At 35.7% G+C, this 14,229-nt stretch overlaps 1 protein-coding gene across 5 annotated transcripts in view; it reads left to right on the top strand.

The window, feature by feature from the left end:
- Positions 1-14,229, top strand: part of LOC113921374 (activating transcription factor 7 interacting protein) — a 166,147-nt gene that overhangs the window by 90,188 nt on the left and 61,730 nt on the right. For 4 of the 5 annotated variants that reach the window (XM_027591878.2, XM_027591877.2, XM_027591876.2 and 1 more), the window contains one exon: positions 5,097-6,622. In XM_027591878.2, coding sequence (XP_027447679.1) covers positions 5,104-6,622 — 1,519 coding nt within the window. In that variant the 5' untranslated portion in view covers positions 5,097-5,103. Of the gene's footprint in view, positions 1-1,084; positions 1,107-5,096; positions 6,623-14,229 lie in introns of those variants that run through there. The other variant, XM_027591879.2, reaches the window with a different exon arrangement.

The raw sequence follows: 14,229 nt of genomic DNA, 5'->3' as shown, positions 1-14,229 counted from the left end.
CTAGTATAAAATATAAATTTTTTTCCTGTAAAAATGAATTACAGTCATATGAAAGCTTCATGATTCTAGTGTTGCAACCTAAAAAAGTAGTTTTTCTTTTGTAGAATAGTTTTGTGAATGGCATCTCAGTTCCAGATGACGTATTTAAAATGATCCTTAGAAATGTATTGTTCCGGTAGTACAGGCATGGAGACTTGTTTGCAGGTAACACACCCTTTTCTAATGTGTATCTTTCTTAAATATACTTTCCTTATGCAAAATAGATTTTTAAAAAGTTCCTGCTGATTGGTTTGCACAGATATGGCTGAACTAGTTTGAACTGGTTGTTCATGTTACTTCCTTATGCTTTGTCTGTTTTTCATTATACTTAGAACCCATAAAAAATGTGGTAAATGGCTGTAGTGTGCTCCCTTGTGGGTATAGATGGTAGTTATTTTGTAATTCTTTGTACAGTACTTTATCAATTACCGAATTGAATGGCAATTTAATTTGTAAAACCAGCTTGCTTGGCTAATATTTATTTTTATTAAATGTTATTTGGTGGTGGCAGTTTAACTTTAAATGTGATGTTTGCATGTTGGATTTTCAAACTTATCTACAAAATACCAGAAGTAAAGAGAAATTTGTCTCAAGATTCTCTAATTTATGTCTAAAAACATTCTTAATACACGTAGACAATTATGATAACATTATTGAGTGTTTATAGGTTCTAAGTCCTTAATGTATAGAATCTCATTTAATCATGACTACAACTTCTGTGGCAGGTACTGATAATGATATTCCCTTTTTAAGATAGCTGAAACTAATGTTAGGAAACTTGCCCAGTGTTATTATATATATAGTAAATACATGGGAGAGCTGGAATTTGAATCCATGTTTCTGTCTGTAGAATTTATGTTCTTTTTTTTTTTTAAGATTTTATTTATTTATTTGTCAGAGAGAGAGAGAGAGCGTGTGTACAAGCAGAGAGAAGAGGAGGCAGAGGGAGCCGAGCAAGGAGCTCAGTGCTGGACTTGATCTCAGGACCCTGGGATCGACCTGAGCCAAAGACAGATGTTTAACTGACTGAGCCACCCAGGTGTCCTGCAGGATTTATGTTCTTAAAGGTGTTACTGAAAATTATGAAAATATACTTTTTTTTAGAGGATGCTTCCTATTAATGCAACTGTCAGTAACTGTCAGCTTCCATGTAACAGCTGAGAAATGGGGACATTATGAGGTCAGAGTCCAAAAGAATTACAGTTCAGTATTTAAAAATATTTAAAAGGTAATCATATTCCTTATGCTATAAATTTAATTATTTTCTGTCTTTGGAGTCAGCAAGAAAATGTGACTACAAAATTTGCATTGCATCTTCTTAAAAATTTTCAGTTAGTATGAGTTTGGAATGGATAGTGGGTGGGAAAAATCTTGAAGGTTAAATGGTAGACTGTAATGAATAACCCTTAAAATAGTGCCTATGATAATTCTGCATTGAAGTTTCTGTTCAATTGAAAGATAAGTTTTCTGAATGGTTTTACTGGGTTCCGTAATTAAAAGGCTAGGAAGAATAAGAAATATAAGTAATTGGCCTAAAGTGAGCAAATGAATGCGGAATGTACCACAGTCTAGAAGTACTGTAACAAAGTGGTAGGTTTTCAAGCTGTGTTGGCCTCTAGCAAATAGGCTAGGCCATTGTTTTATGTCTTTCAGTCAAAAAGAACAATGGAACACCAGAATCAGACCTCTAATTGAACACGTTGGGTTTATTACTTGTTGCAGTGAGGAAGAATGCTCACCGTGGGTAAACTCTGAAGCACATCAGTCAGTAAGAGGATATTAGAAAGACACATAACATAGGATTTGGGTTTAGTATTGGGTTATTTGAGGGAGGGTTTGAGGAAATAGAGCCTTACTCTGGATTGGGTGCTCTCAGAAAGTGGGGGCAATTCTGTGCTTTGTTATCTCAATAAATCTTATCTGTAAGGAGGACAGACTACAGTGAGGATAAAACTGTGATTTATTATTTTTTTTAAAAAGTAGCCATCACTCATTTAGTCAGAGAGAGAGGTTTGATATTTCATAGTTGCACAGTGACCTTGTCTAATTTGAATGTTGAGGTGATTTTATGTTCAGAACAACATGGCTTAGCTGTAAGTGTCAAGTCGATTTATAACAACGAAATCTAGCTGTGAGCCTCAGATTAAGTTCCCAGGTGTCAGAGGCTGCTTCCCCCCCACCCCCCGGCTCTCCAGCTAAAGCAAGTGTATCCAACCATCATTCCTACAGGTAATGGTGATGATGAGTAAATATCCAGTGTGAAAACAATTTTCTTCCTGTATATCTTCATCTGTAAAAGACTTCTGTTTTATTCCATTATAGACTGGTGACATTGTTTTCTCCAGGACAAAGTCCTTGCATCTTTTGCTTGCCTTACTGCACTGGCTAGATGTTTACAGAAATGGTAATAGGGAACATCCTTGTGTTGGTTCTGATCTTACTTCACCGTTAAGTATGACATCTGTAGTTTTCTTTGTAGATAACTTTTATTACATTTGTTCTCTTCTTAGTTTTCTGAGAGTTTTAATTATGAGTCAGTGTTGAATTTTGTCAAATGAGTGTTATGTATCTGTTGAGATGATCTCATGTTTATTTTCACCCTTTATTCTGTTTATGCAGTGAATTTTGAATTCATTGCTTATATTTTATGTATGTATGTATGTATTTAAATAGGGAATTTACTGTCTTGTAGTTCTATATGCTAGAAGTCTGAAATCAAGGTGATCCAGGGCCATGAAGGAACTAAGGAAGGGCCTGTTTCAGACCTCTCTGCTAGCTGTGACTTGTGACAGCCAAACTCCAGTTTTTACATGGCTCTCTGTGTGCATATTTTTATCCAAATTTTTCCCTTTTTGGGCAACCCATCGGGACCCCTCTTACTCTTGAGAGCTTTTTCTGTATCTTCACTTAATAGACTTCTATTGCTTTACTAAAAAAAATTTTCCCCCTTTTTATAAGGATACCTATCATAATGGGTTAGGGCCCACCCTAATGACGTTATTTTATCTTTATCTCTGCAAAGACTCTAATTAAATAAGGTCACATTTTGAGGTGTTGGGGCTTAGGGTTCTAATATATTTTTATCACATGGACACCTTGATTCAATCTGAAATAAAGCCATTATGACTCATGACTCACTTATAACCTGCATTGCTTGTTTTTTTTTTTTTTAGTATGAAACCAACCTTGTATTTTTTTAATGAGCTTCACACAGTCATAATATATACCTTTTTAAGGAACTTTTAAATAACTGACATGTGAAAGAATAAATCATAATGGAAATTACTAAATATTTTAAAAGCAACAATGAAGATATAACGCATCAAAATATGAGATGCAGCTAAAGCAACCTTCAAAGGGAAATTTATAGCTTTATGTGTATTGCAAAAGAGGAAAGAGAAAATTAATGATTAATGTTTAGCATGATGCAGAACTGCCAGACTTTTCCAGAGCAGCTGCACCATTTTATAATCCCACCAGCATTGATTGTGTGATTGTCTCCTTACCAATACTCATTATTCTCTTTGATTATAGCCATCCTGGTGTGTATGAAGTGTTATCTCATTGCAGTTTGATTTACATCTCTCTGATGACTAGTAATGTTGAGCATCTTTTCATTTTTAGTGTTTATTGGCATTGGTTTATTGACAATTTATATATCTTTTAGAGAAATGTCTATTCAATTCTTTGTCCGTTTTTTAAAAAAGATTTATTTATTTTAGAGAGAGAGCAAGCGAGTCTGTGCTCCCTTGAGCAGGGGTGGGTGGGGAGAAGTGGAGGGAAAGGGAGAGGGAGAGAATCTCAAGCAGACTCTCCACTGAGCACTGACTCCCTGACTCCCTGCTGAGTGTGGAGCCCGCCATTGGGCTCTATCCCACAACCCTGAGATCATGACCTGAGCTGAAATCAAGAGTCAGACTGAGCCACCCAGGTCCCCCATTACTTTGTCCACTTATAAATAGGGTTATTTTTGTTATTATTTAGTTGTAATAGTATTTTATTTTTTAGATGCATGTCTCTTAGATAAATTATTTGCAGATACATGATTTGCAGCTGTATCCTGTCATGTGAATTGTCTTAGCAGTTTTTTGATGGTAATCTTTTTTAAATATGTTACAGTACTGTTAATCTAGATGTGCCTGGTTGCAAATGTAATCTTTCCTTGTGTGTTTCTTAATTTTCCTTATCTGTATACCTCTTTTCCATTCCTCTACTGTTTTTGGTCTCTCATAGTTTTGTTTTTCTTTGTCAACTTTTTTGCTGCATATGCTTATGTGTCTCCTCCAGATTCTGACTTCATTAGCTTGCTGAGAATTAAAACTAGAAACTACTCACTTTTTCCTTTTTTTTCTCTTCTTCCTTCCTTCCTTTCCTTCCTTTCTTCAGCTCCGTCCCTCTTTCTTTCTTTCTTTCTTTCTTTCTTTCTTTCTTTCTTTCTTTCTTTCTTTCTTTCCTTCCTTCCTTCCTTCCTTCCTTCCTTCCTTCCTTCCTTCCTTCCTTCCTTCCTTCTTTCTTTCTTTCTTTCTTTCTTTCTTTCTTTCTTTTTTCTTTCTCTTTCTTTTTTTCTTTCTTTCTTTCTTCTTTCTTCTTTCTTTCTTTCTTTCTTTCTTTCTTTCTTTTTCTTTCTTTCTTTCTTTCTTTCTTTCTTTCTTTCTTTTCTTTTCTTTTCTTTTCTTTTCTTTTCTTTCTTTCTTTCTTTTGTATGAATGGCCTTAATTGTTTGCAATGGGAAGTGGAAGAAGAGGGGATATGACAGTTCCAGCGCCAACGATAGCTCTAAAGACCTACTCTTGCTGTCCCTGCCCAAAAAGCTAGTCACTTTTTTTACCTCACCTTCCTGATAATTGATCTATGGTTTGTACCTGTCATCAATTTTATATTACACAAATCCAGTTAATATGAAAATTAACACATAGCAAGGATTATTACGCTTTCTATATGTCATTTTTTCAAAATTACGTAAGGGGCTGCTTACCTATAAGATCAGTTTGCAGTTCATCTATGATTAGGTGGCTTCTGTTTCAATTATTAAACTCACTCTCTTTCTCTTTTTAAAGATTCAAAATGGATAGTATAGAAGAACCTCAGAAAAAAGTCTTTAAGGCTCGAAAAACAATGAGAGTGAGTGACCGTCAGCAACTTGAAGCAGTGTACAAGGTCAAAGAAGAACTGTTGAAAGCTGATGTCAAGCTGTTAAATGGCAACCATGAAAATGGAGATTTGGACCCAACCTCACCTTTGGAAAATATGGATTATATTAATGACAAGGAAGAGGTGAATGGCATTGAAGAGCTTTGTTTTGATGCTGAAAAAAGTAAATCAGAATGGAAAGAAACCTCTTGTACCTTAAATGTTAATATAAAAAACAAGCAGGATGATGATTTAAAGCATGAACCTTTATCTCCTAATAGTATAGCTCCTGAACTAGTCTGTAAACTGACTGCTGAACCAGCTCCTGATGAGCCAGCCTCTGTTGAGCTGGCTGTGGGAGATCCAGCTTCTGGAGATTCAGCCCCTGAAGATCTGGCCTCTGAAGTATTAACCTCTGGTGATCCCGCCTCTGGTGATCCCGCCTCTGGTGATCCCGCCTCTGGTGATCCCGCCTCTGGTGAAATAGTTTCTAGTGAAACAGTCTCCAGTGAACCTTTCTCTGGTGAATTGGTCTCTGGTGAATCGGTCCCTGATGAATCAGTCTCTGGTGAACCAAACTCCAGTGATCCAGCCTCTGGTGATTCAGCTTCTGCTGATCTGTCCTCTGGAGCACTGGCCTCTGATGATCCAGCCTCTGGTGATCCGGCTTCTGGTGATCCAGCCTCTGGTGATCAAACCTCCGGTGATCTGGCCTCTGATGAACCCACTTCTGATGAACTGACTTCTGAATCAGCTTTTCATCCTGCCTTTGAACCAAGTTCTGTACCAGTCTGTGAACCTGTTCCTGAAACTGACAGTACAGAGCCTAGTAGCAATAAAGGTGATGATTTTCTTGAAAAAAATGGGGATGATGAAAAGTTAGACCAGATTTTCTCAGTTGATGAGAAAAATAAAGCTAATAGTAGTACCGATGCTGATGAAGAAACCCTGGAAACAGATGATACAGTTATTTGTTCAGATCTACCTCCTGAAAATGAAAAGAAGGCAAGGGAAGATGCTGTCACAGAACCTGCTCTTGGAGAGGAGGCTATATCTAGCAGTATGGAAATTGACCAAAGTGAAAAGAATGAAGGTGAAAATTCTGCAGACCTTGCAGAAACCATTAGTGAAAATGTTATAAAAGACGACAAAAATGAGATTATCTTGGAAAATACAGATTCTATGGAGACAGATGAAATTATTCCTATTTTGGAAAAGCTTGCACCTGCTGAAGATGAACTTACTTGCTTTTCTAAAACTTCTCTTCTTCCAATTGATGAGACAAATCCAGATTTGGAAGAGAAGATGGAAGGTTCTTTTGGTTCACCATCTAAACAAGAAAGCAGTGAGAGTTTGCCAAAAGAAGCCTTTTTGGTCCTCTCTGATGAAGAGGATCTTGCTGGTGAAAAAGATGAATCTGAAGTTGTATCACAAAATGAAACATGCTCTCCAGGTTAGCATATTACTTGTTTTAAAGATTTTGATTAGGTTTAATAAACTGCTTAATAAAGCACTGTTACAATGTTTAAATTTTTTTTAGTTTCTGAGGAAGTTGAGAATGATGTGACTGGAATGATCTCTAAACTTCATAGAATCTTAACAGAATTTAGCAACGTTGTTTGAGCAACATTGTGTTAATTGATAAGAAGGGAGTTAAAATAATTGGAAAATATGGCCTTTGTCCTTAAGGGGCTTATGGTCTAGGCATAGAGAGATAAGCTGGACCATTGATCAAAGTCCTAACAATTGTTCTTGCTATCACTTAGCAACCAAATAACTTAGAATGTAAAAGCCTACTGGTTTAAATTATTTGCTTCAAGTGTAACAAATCACATTTTACAATTAATTTTCCCAGTGAAATATGATTCCTTTAATATTCTTTGTTAGAGAATGACACCACCGTTGCTAGAATCCAGAAACCCTGAAGACTGATAATCTATCTGATAAAGATTTCATCCATTTGCTTCCTCGGGCTTCTTGATTCTCTCCCCGCCCCCACCCCCGCCATCTTCTGAATGATCTCTCTGTAACTTAATTCTCTTTTGATTGTGTTCTTCTCTTTTGTTGGATCCCTGTTACTTTTAGATTAATTCCAAACTCTTTAAATAAAAGGAATATAAACTTCTTAGTTTGTTCAAAAGCCTGTCTTTCCATCTCTTCTGTTATTCCTGGAGAAAAAGGAAAGAATGAGAAAAATCCTATTTTGCTTTCGTGGTCAAACTCAAACATGATTTCTATTTGAAATTTTGTGAACTCTTTTCAGAGTGACATTGATATCTTTATGTTCTTATTGTATCACCATTCCCTTAGCCTTAAAACTCTGAGAGGAGTGACCTTGTAGTATGAAACACAGCATTTGGTTTCTAATTTGTTCAAAAGAAATAAGAGACAGGCCTAGGAGACACAGGGATGTTTTTTTCCCACAATATATTGGAGGCAAAGATTTTTTTTCTCACTAGGTTTTCAGAGAGGATTTATTCATTATTAAAGCTATATTGAGAGACAGGCTAAGCTGTTTTGGTTCTGGGGATTTAAAGATAAAATTTAGTACTTGCCCTCAGGATGCAGACAGTTGTAGGACATTAAATACAAGGCTGTGAACACACTAATAATGTGAAATTGATATTCTGGGAGTATAGAGAAGGGTAACTTTATAAAAACATAGATGTATTTAGGAACGTACTTTCTGTTCACTATCTGTATAACATAGGGTTTTAGTGAGGATAATCCCTTTTAATTGTAGCTCCATCCTACTTGCTCAGGCCAAAATCTTGGAGCCATTCTTATTTTTTTCTTTATATCCTATATCTTACTAGTTTATCAGGAAATCCTCTTGGCTCTGCCTTCAGAGTAGATTTAGAATCCAGTCTCTCTTATCCACTCTCATCACCCTTGCTCTGAGCCACCATCATCAGGCCAAAATAATGCTTGGCTTACGTTAGTGCTTAGTAAATATTTGTAGAATGGGTGAATAATTGATAATATAAGAGAAGTATATCATGGAGGACCTTGGTTACCATGCCATTGAATGTTTCAAGCAGAGGAGAATGACATAATGAAGTTACATTTTGGAAAGATAATAGGTAACCATATTAAAGGTGACCTTAACTCATTGATTAAGTATTTATAGAGAAAGTAGTATTGGGGTAAGTCCTTAAAAAACCTTTTGGTAGTCATAAGAAATTTCAGATTATTATTTAATGAGTTTATACATTTTACCTTTATGTGAGGGTTTTGATATTAGGGACCATCCTTCCTACTTAATGCTATTAAATGCCATGAGATGACTTTTAAGCCACCCATGTTGCATACTTTGAAAATTCAAACTTGCATTTATTTTTGGTTACTCACTTTTATTTATTTATTTAAAAGATTATTTATTTATTTGAAGGAAGAGTGAGAGAGCGAGCATGAGTGGGGGGAGGAGTAGAGGGAGAGGGAGAAAGAGATTTCCCGCTAAACAGGGAACCCGATGCTGGGGTTTGATCCTGGGACTCTGGGATCGGACTCTGGGATTCTGACCTGAGCCAAAGGCAGACACTTAGTCTGAGCCACCCAGGCGCCCCATTTACTTACTTTTACTTTGATCTGATTGTATGGTATTAGCAGAGTAAGTGTAGTGATAGATTTAATTTCTTAGCTGATAACTAAACTTTTATTTCCTGCCCTCCCTTCTTCAACCCCCAAGGAAATTTTGTGTATAATACGTTAAAGTATAGTTTCTTCATTGGTCTTAAAACTGTACTGTGTTCTCTTTACATGGGAGCGGAATCTGTTTCAGTTGTCTTCTTTTATCAATGGTTTCACTTTCCATGGTTTCAGTTTTTGCAGTTTTAGTTAGCCACAGTCAGCCATGGTCTGGAAGCAGATTATTCTCCTCCTAACTTATTCTCAGTAGTATTAACTTTCTAGGTCAGTAGTAGCTTAATGCTGCATCACAATGCCTATGTCATTCATTTCACTTCATCTCATCACATACACATTTTAACATTTCACATCATCATAAGAACTGTGAGTATAGTACAATAAGATAATTTGAGAGAGAGACCATATTTATATAACTTTTATTGTAGTATATTGTTATAATTATTTTTAGTTATTGTTCATCCTCTGTGCCTAATTTATAAATTAAATTTTATCATAGGTATATGTGTATAGGAACAAACATACAGGGTTCAGTACTGTCCATGGTTTCAGGCACACACTGGGAGTCTGGGAACATAGCCCCTGCAGATAAAGGGGGACTATAGTACATGTCATTTTTGTTGCTGTGTACCTTCTGAGATACTACTTTCATCATTTTTTTATTCTTGATTAATTTTTTTTTAGATTATTTATTTGAGAGAGAGCAGGAGGAGGGATGGAGGGGCAGAAGGAGAGGGAGAAGCAGACTTCCCGCTGAGCAGGGAGCCCGATGTGGGGCTCGATCCCAGGACCCCGGTATTCTTGACTAATTTTTAATGTTTTCAAAACACAGAATTATAAACTGAAGTACTGAGGAACACTTCTTCCCTCTAGCTACTAACATTTATGTGCTGTACTAATAGGAAAACATAAACCTCTGTCATTTCAGGTACTTCTTTAGCAAATTTGTTTTAAATATAACAGTTATGATAGCTTTGAGCAGCAACAAAAAATAATGAAAGATATCAGAAAGCAAATAAAAAAGCCATTTTAATTTTACAATAGTAAGAGAAAGGCCTAAGAAAGTATTGCAGATATACTGAGTAGGCCTGAAGATACTGTCATATTGTTGCACAGTACTGTATGATAACTGATATTCATTAGATGATTAAAATGATAATCTGTTTATATTAAGAAGGCTAGGAAAATAAAGATTTCTGTCTGGAAAAGTTTAAACAGCAGTAGAAGAGGTACATCCATTAGTTTATCTTCCATTCACTTTCCAGGCCATGTACTCTTTCTCTAGCTCCTGTTCCATCTCTTTCCTCTCTTTCATAGTCATTCTTCAAATTCTGTTAATAGGCCAGCACTATTTTTTCTCCTCTTCTTTATTCTTTAATTGGATTTTGATTTTCATCTTGCCTGTTCCCCCTCTTTATTGTTTTCAGTGAAGTGACATTGATGCTCATATTATTAAAAACCAGGGATTTAAATCCAAAATTTTGTCTTTATTCTCTCATACTTGGATGCTCTCTTTAATAGTCCCTCCCTCTTGAGACTCTCTAGCTTTTGGGCTATGGCATTCTCCATTTTTTATCCTTCTTGGCCCTTCTCATTTTGTTTCTTAATGGAGAAATAGGAGGGAGAGCTCTTCTCCGCCTGCTTTTTTGTTTTATAAACGTTGCTATTTCTTAATATTTTTGAGGAGAAAAATATGTTTTAGATTAAACCAGATTTTACACTAAATTCTGATGAGTTTCCTTCCAAATTTTATTTCGAATGAAAAATGTATTTGTGGTTGATTTGTTTCTCCCTATTTGCTCTCTGAGATAAATGTGATAAGTATAAGTGCTTATGAGGGTAATTACATAGGAATAGAATTTCATGGGTTTTATCTATTTTTGCTTTAGATTAGTAGTGGTAGAATTACTGTGGTTTAGTTAATTAAAATTTATTGATATTTTATTGTCACTGTTTATTGTGTTCAGCTAAAGTTCTTTATTTTCTCAATCCATTTATATTCAGTTATTTCTTACTGTATTTGGTTTTTCTTTGTGGAACCTCTTATTCCTATACATTGTTGGAAATTGCAGATTTTTCTTTTCAGAGTTGAGGAAGATCAAAGAAGCCGGTTTTGGAAAGGGAAGTATAGGAGGAACATCAGTTTCAAATGACTGTTTCTGTCCAAATTAGATATGTGTATTTCAGGGCAGAGGTTTGGACCTTTTAGAAAAATTTTGGAGTAGATAGCATATAGACCTTAGTTGAAGTTGAGTGACAAGATGAGATCACCTCAGTGAGTATAAATGGAGATGAGAGGAGGTTTAGGAACTAAGCTCTTGACATTCCAGTGTTTAGAGGTTGGGAGATGAAGAGAGACCAAAGAAAGAGCAACTCTCATATGTCAACTATACTTCAATAATAAGAAAAACAATAAATAAGTATATGAAACAAAAAGAAAAGAAAGAGCAGCTTTTCTGGTAGAAAGTCAGGAGATTCTGTTATCTTAGATGTCAAGTAAAGAGGATTTTGCAAGGAGGGAGTAATCAACCCAATTCTGTTTATGTATCAGATGCTGCTATTTTGTTCAAGTAAGATGAGAGACAAATATTTAATAACCTGAAGATCATTTGTGACCTTGACATGGGGTGGTGGAATTGAAAGCCTGATTGAGATTGGGTTTCAGAGAAAATGGGAGGAGAATTAGAAATAATAAAATAGAACTTTTCCTCCAAGTTTGCTTTAAAAGGGAGCACAAAAATTCACTGTAGAAGATATTTGGAAGTTTGTATTAAATAAAACTTTTAAGAATTTTTCTGGAAATGTCTTATTAATCATGATACATTTTCCTGATGTGCCTTGTGAGGTTGAGAATTTTTATATGTTTATTGGTTATTTGTATTTCCTTATCTATAAATTGCCTGTTCATCTACTTTGCTCATTTTGCTAATGGATATATTGTCTTTAGTTAATCTGTAGGAATTTTTGTTTTGTTTTAAATACTCTTATAGAGCCATTAATTTCAGACAGGGGATGGGCAAACTATAACCTATAGGCTCTGTTTTTGTCAATAAAGTTTTATTGGAATAGAGCCACATCTATTTGTTTACATATTACATATTGTTTATCACTGATTCCCACTACAAAGACAGAGTTAAGTAGTTGCAACAGAGACCATATGGCCCACAAGACCGAAAATATTTTTTGGGTTTTAACAAAAAATGTTTGCCAACCTCTAATCTAAGGTGACACTTTATTTTTGTCCATATTTCATTGGAATAATGAAAATGGGAAACTCACTATTGTCCTCTACAATACACTTTTTCCACCTTTATTTTATGAAATCTTATTTAAGATAGTAGTCATCAGATAGATATTAAACATCTACTTTGTCTCAGCTTTTTCCCAAAGTTTTTAGGGTTACCAAAGTTACAAGATATGGTATCTGTTCTTAGTGCGCTTATTGTCTAGTATGGTTGAAAGGAAAGAATGCCACACATAGAACTGTATATGAAAATGGGCTAATTTGCGATAAGTCTGTACTCAAGATTAGAGGAATTAAAGCAGAAACTATGAATGAAGACAGATTCTAAAAAAGACAGTCTTAACCTAAGTATTTGGATGAGTTTCAGGTGTCCCATGAACTACTTGAAATTATATATAAAAATGTCTATGTGCGTGGGCCTTTGATTACTATTCTGGGTTTAAGTAGGTCCACTCTCAGATTCTCTTAGAGGCTTTGTAAACAAAAAATTAAATATAGGACCTAGTTCCTTTCTGTAGAATCTGTTAATAATACCATTTTTGTTATTCCAAAGTTCTTTCCATTGAATAAAACTCAGCGTATGAAGTTTAATCCAGTGTGTCTATTTTAAAATTCCAATAAGTGTTTTAAAGTGTTGAGAATCTAGCCATATCGTCCAGGTATATCTAGAAAATGGGAATTGGGTGCTAGTAGGAGGTTTTTAAGAAAATGGAGGAAGCTCAAGCTAAGTTTGACATATCTGTAAGAGGAGAGGGAGCTAACGTGCATAAAGAGACAGCTCAAACCAAATTGGCAGGCCAGTTGCTCTGCTGTATTATGGTTGATCTGGCTTGTAGTTACCCTAATTGGAGCCATAGCTAATTTTGTTCTTTGGGTGGTATCATAATTTGCCAAATAAAGACTATTAACCTTCATCTCAAGCAAACCAGTTATTCTATGACTCCGGAGACTCTAGGGACTAGGAAACTCAGGAGTCACCACCCTCAGTGTTAAAATCAGGAGGATTTATAAAGCTATATGTAGAGGGGTGCCTGGGTGGCTCAGTCGTTAAGCATCTGCCTTCAGCTCAGGTCATGATTCCAGGGTCCTGGGATTGAGCCCTGCATCGGGCTCCCTGCTCAGGGGAAGTCTGCTTCTCTCTCTTCCACTCCCCCTGCTCGTGTTCCCTCTCTCGCTGTGTCTCTTTCTGACAAATAAATAAATAAAATCCTTAAAAAAAAAAAAAACTATATGTAGAAAAAATGCTTTGTAATGAGTTTGTGATCTACAAGGGAGCAAAACATTTTCATTTCATTGAAACTGAAGTTGAGGGATGGGATCTTAAAATATTTCTAATGAGCATAGTAAATGGAAAGTTAATTTTCTGATACTCATTTGTTTATTTTTATTTATTTTTAATACTTCTTTATTTTAAAGCTTAAAAATAATTTTAGTAGGAGTGCCTGGCTGGCTTAGTCTGTAGAGCATGTAAACTTCTGATCTCATGAGTTTCAAGTCCCACATTGGGCGTGGAGCTAACTTAAAAAAAAAAAAGTTTTAGTAATCTTTATGTGCTGTTTTGTTTTGACTATTGTCATGTTTTACAGCTTTACTGTTTTACCTTAGTGTAAAGAAAAAAAAATTTTTTTTTTTTTTTAAGATTTTATTTATCTGTTTGACACAGGGAGAGAGACAGCTAGAGAGGGAACACAAGCAGGGGGAGCGGGAGAGGGAGAAGCAGGCTCCTGGCCGAGCAGGGAGCCTGATGCGGGGCTCTATCCCAGGACCCTGGGATCATGACCTGAGCCAAAGGCAGACGCCTAGCAACTGAGCCACCCAAGCGCCCCGAAAATATTTTTAAGAACTTTAATAGTTTCATCAGTGATCCTAGTAATCTGCCTGTTTTCACCTAAAAGGTCTTTCCAGTTATTTTAGCCTTGACTTCCACCATCAGGGCTGTTGGGATTGAACCTTGTTGTTTGGAGAAGAAATGCCATATCAAAATCTTTATATCATGTTTATTCCTTGTGATTATGTATTTAATTTTGGTTGTAGAATATAATGAAAACAGCATGCTTTATTGAAACCCCTGGGGAGCCAGTTGCAGTGATGTAAGGGGAAAAAATTGAAACCCAAACATATTAGTGTTTTGTTCTTCTCCCCCAGTTAATGATTAGGTTAGTTGAGGAGGT

Source organism: Zalophus californianus, chromosome 9, assembly GCF_009762305.2.
Source record: "Zalophus californianus isolate mZalCal1 chromosome 9, mZalCal1.pri.v2, whole genome shotgun sequence".
Taxonomy (NCBI): domain Eukaryota; kingdom Metazoa; phylum Chordata; class Mammalia; order Carnivora; family Otariidae; genus Zalophus; species Zalophus californianus.
Note: the sequence above shows the minus strand (reverse complement) of the source record. Positions and strands in the feature narration are given on the sequence as shown.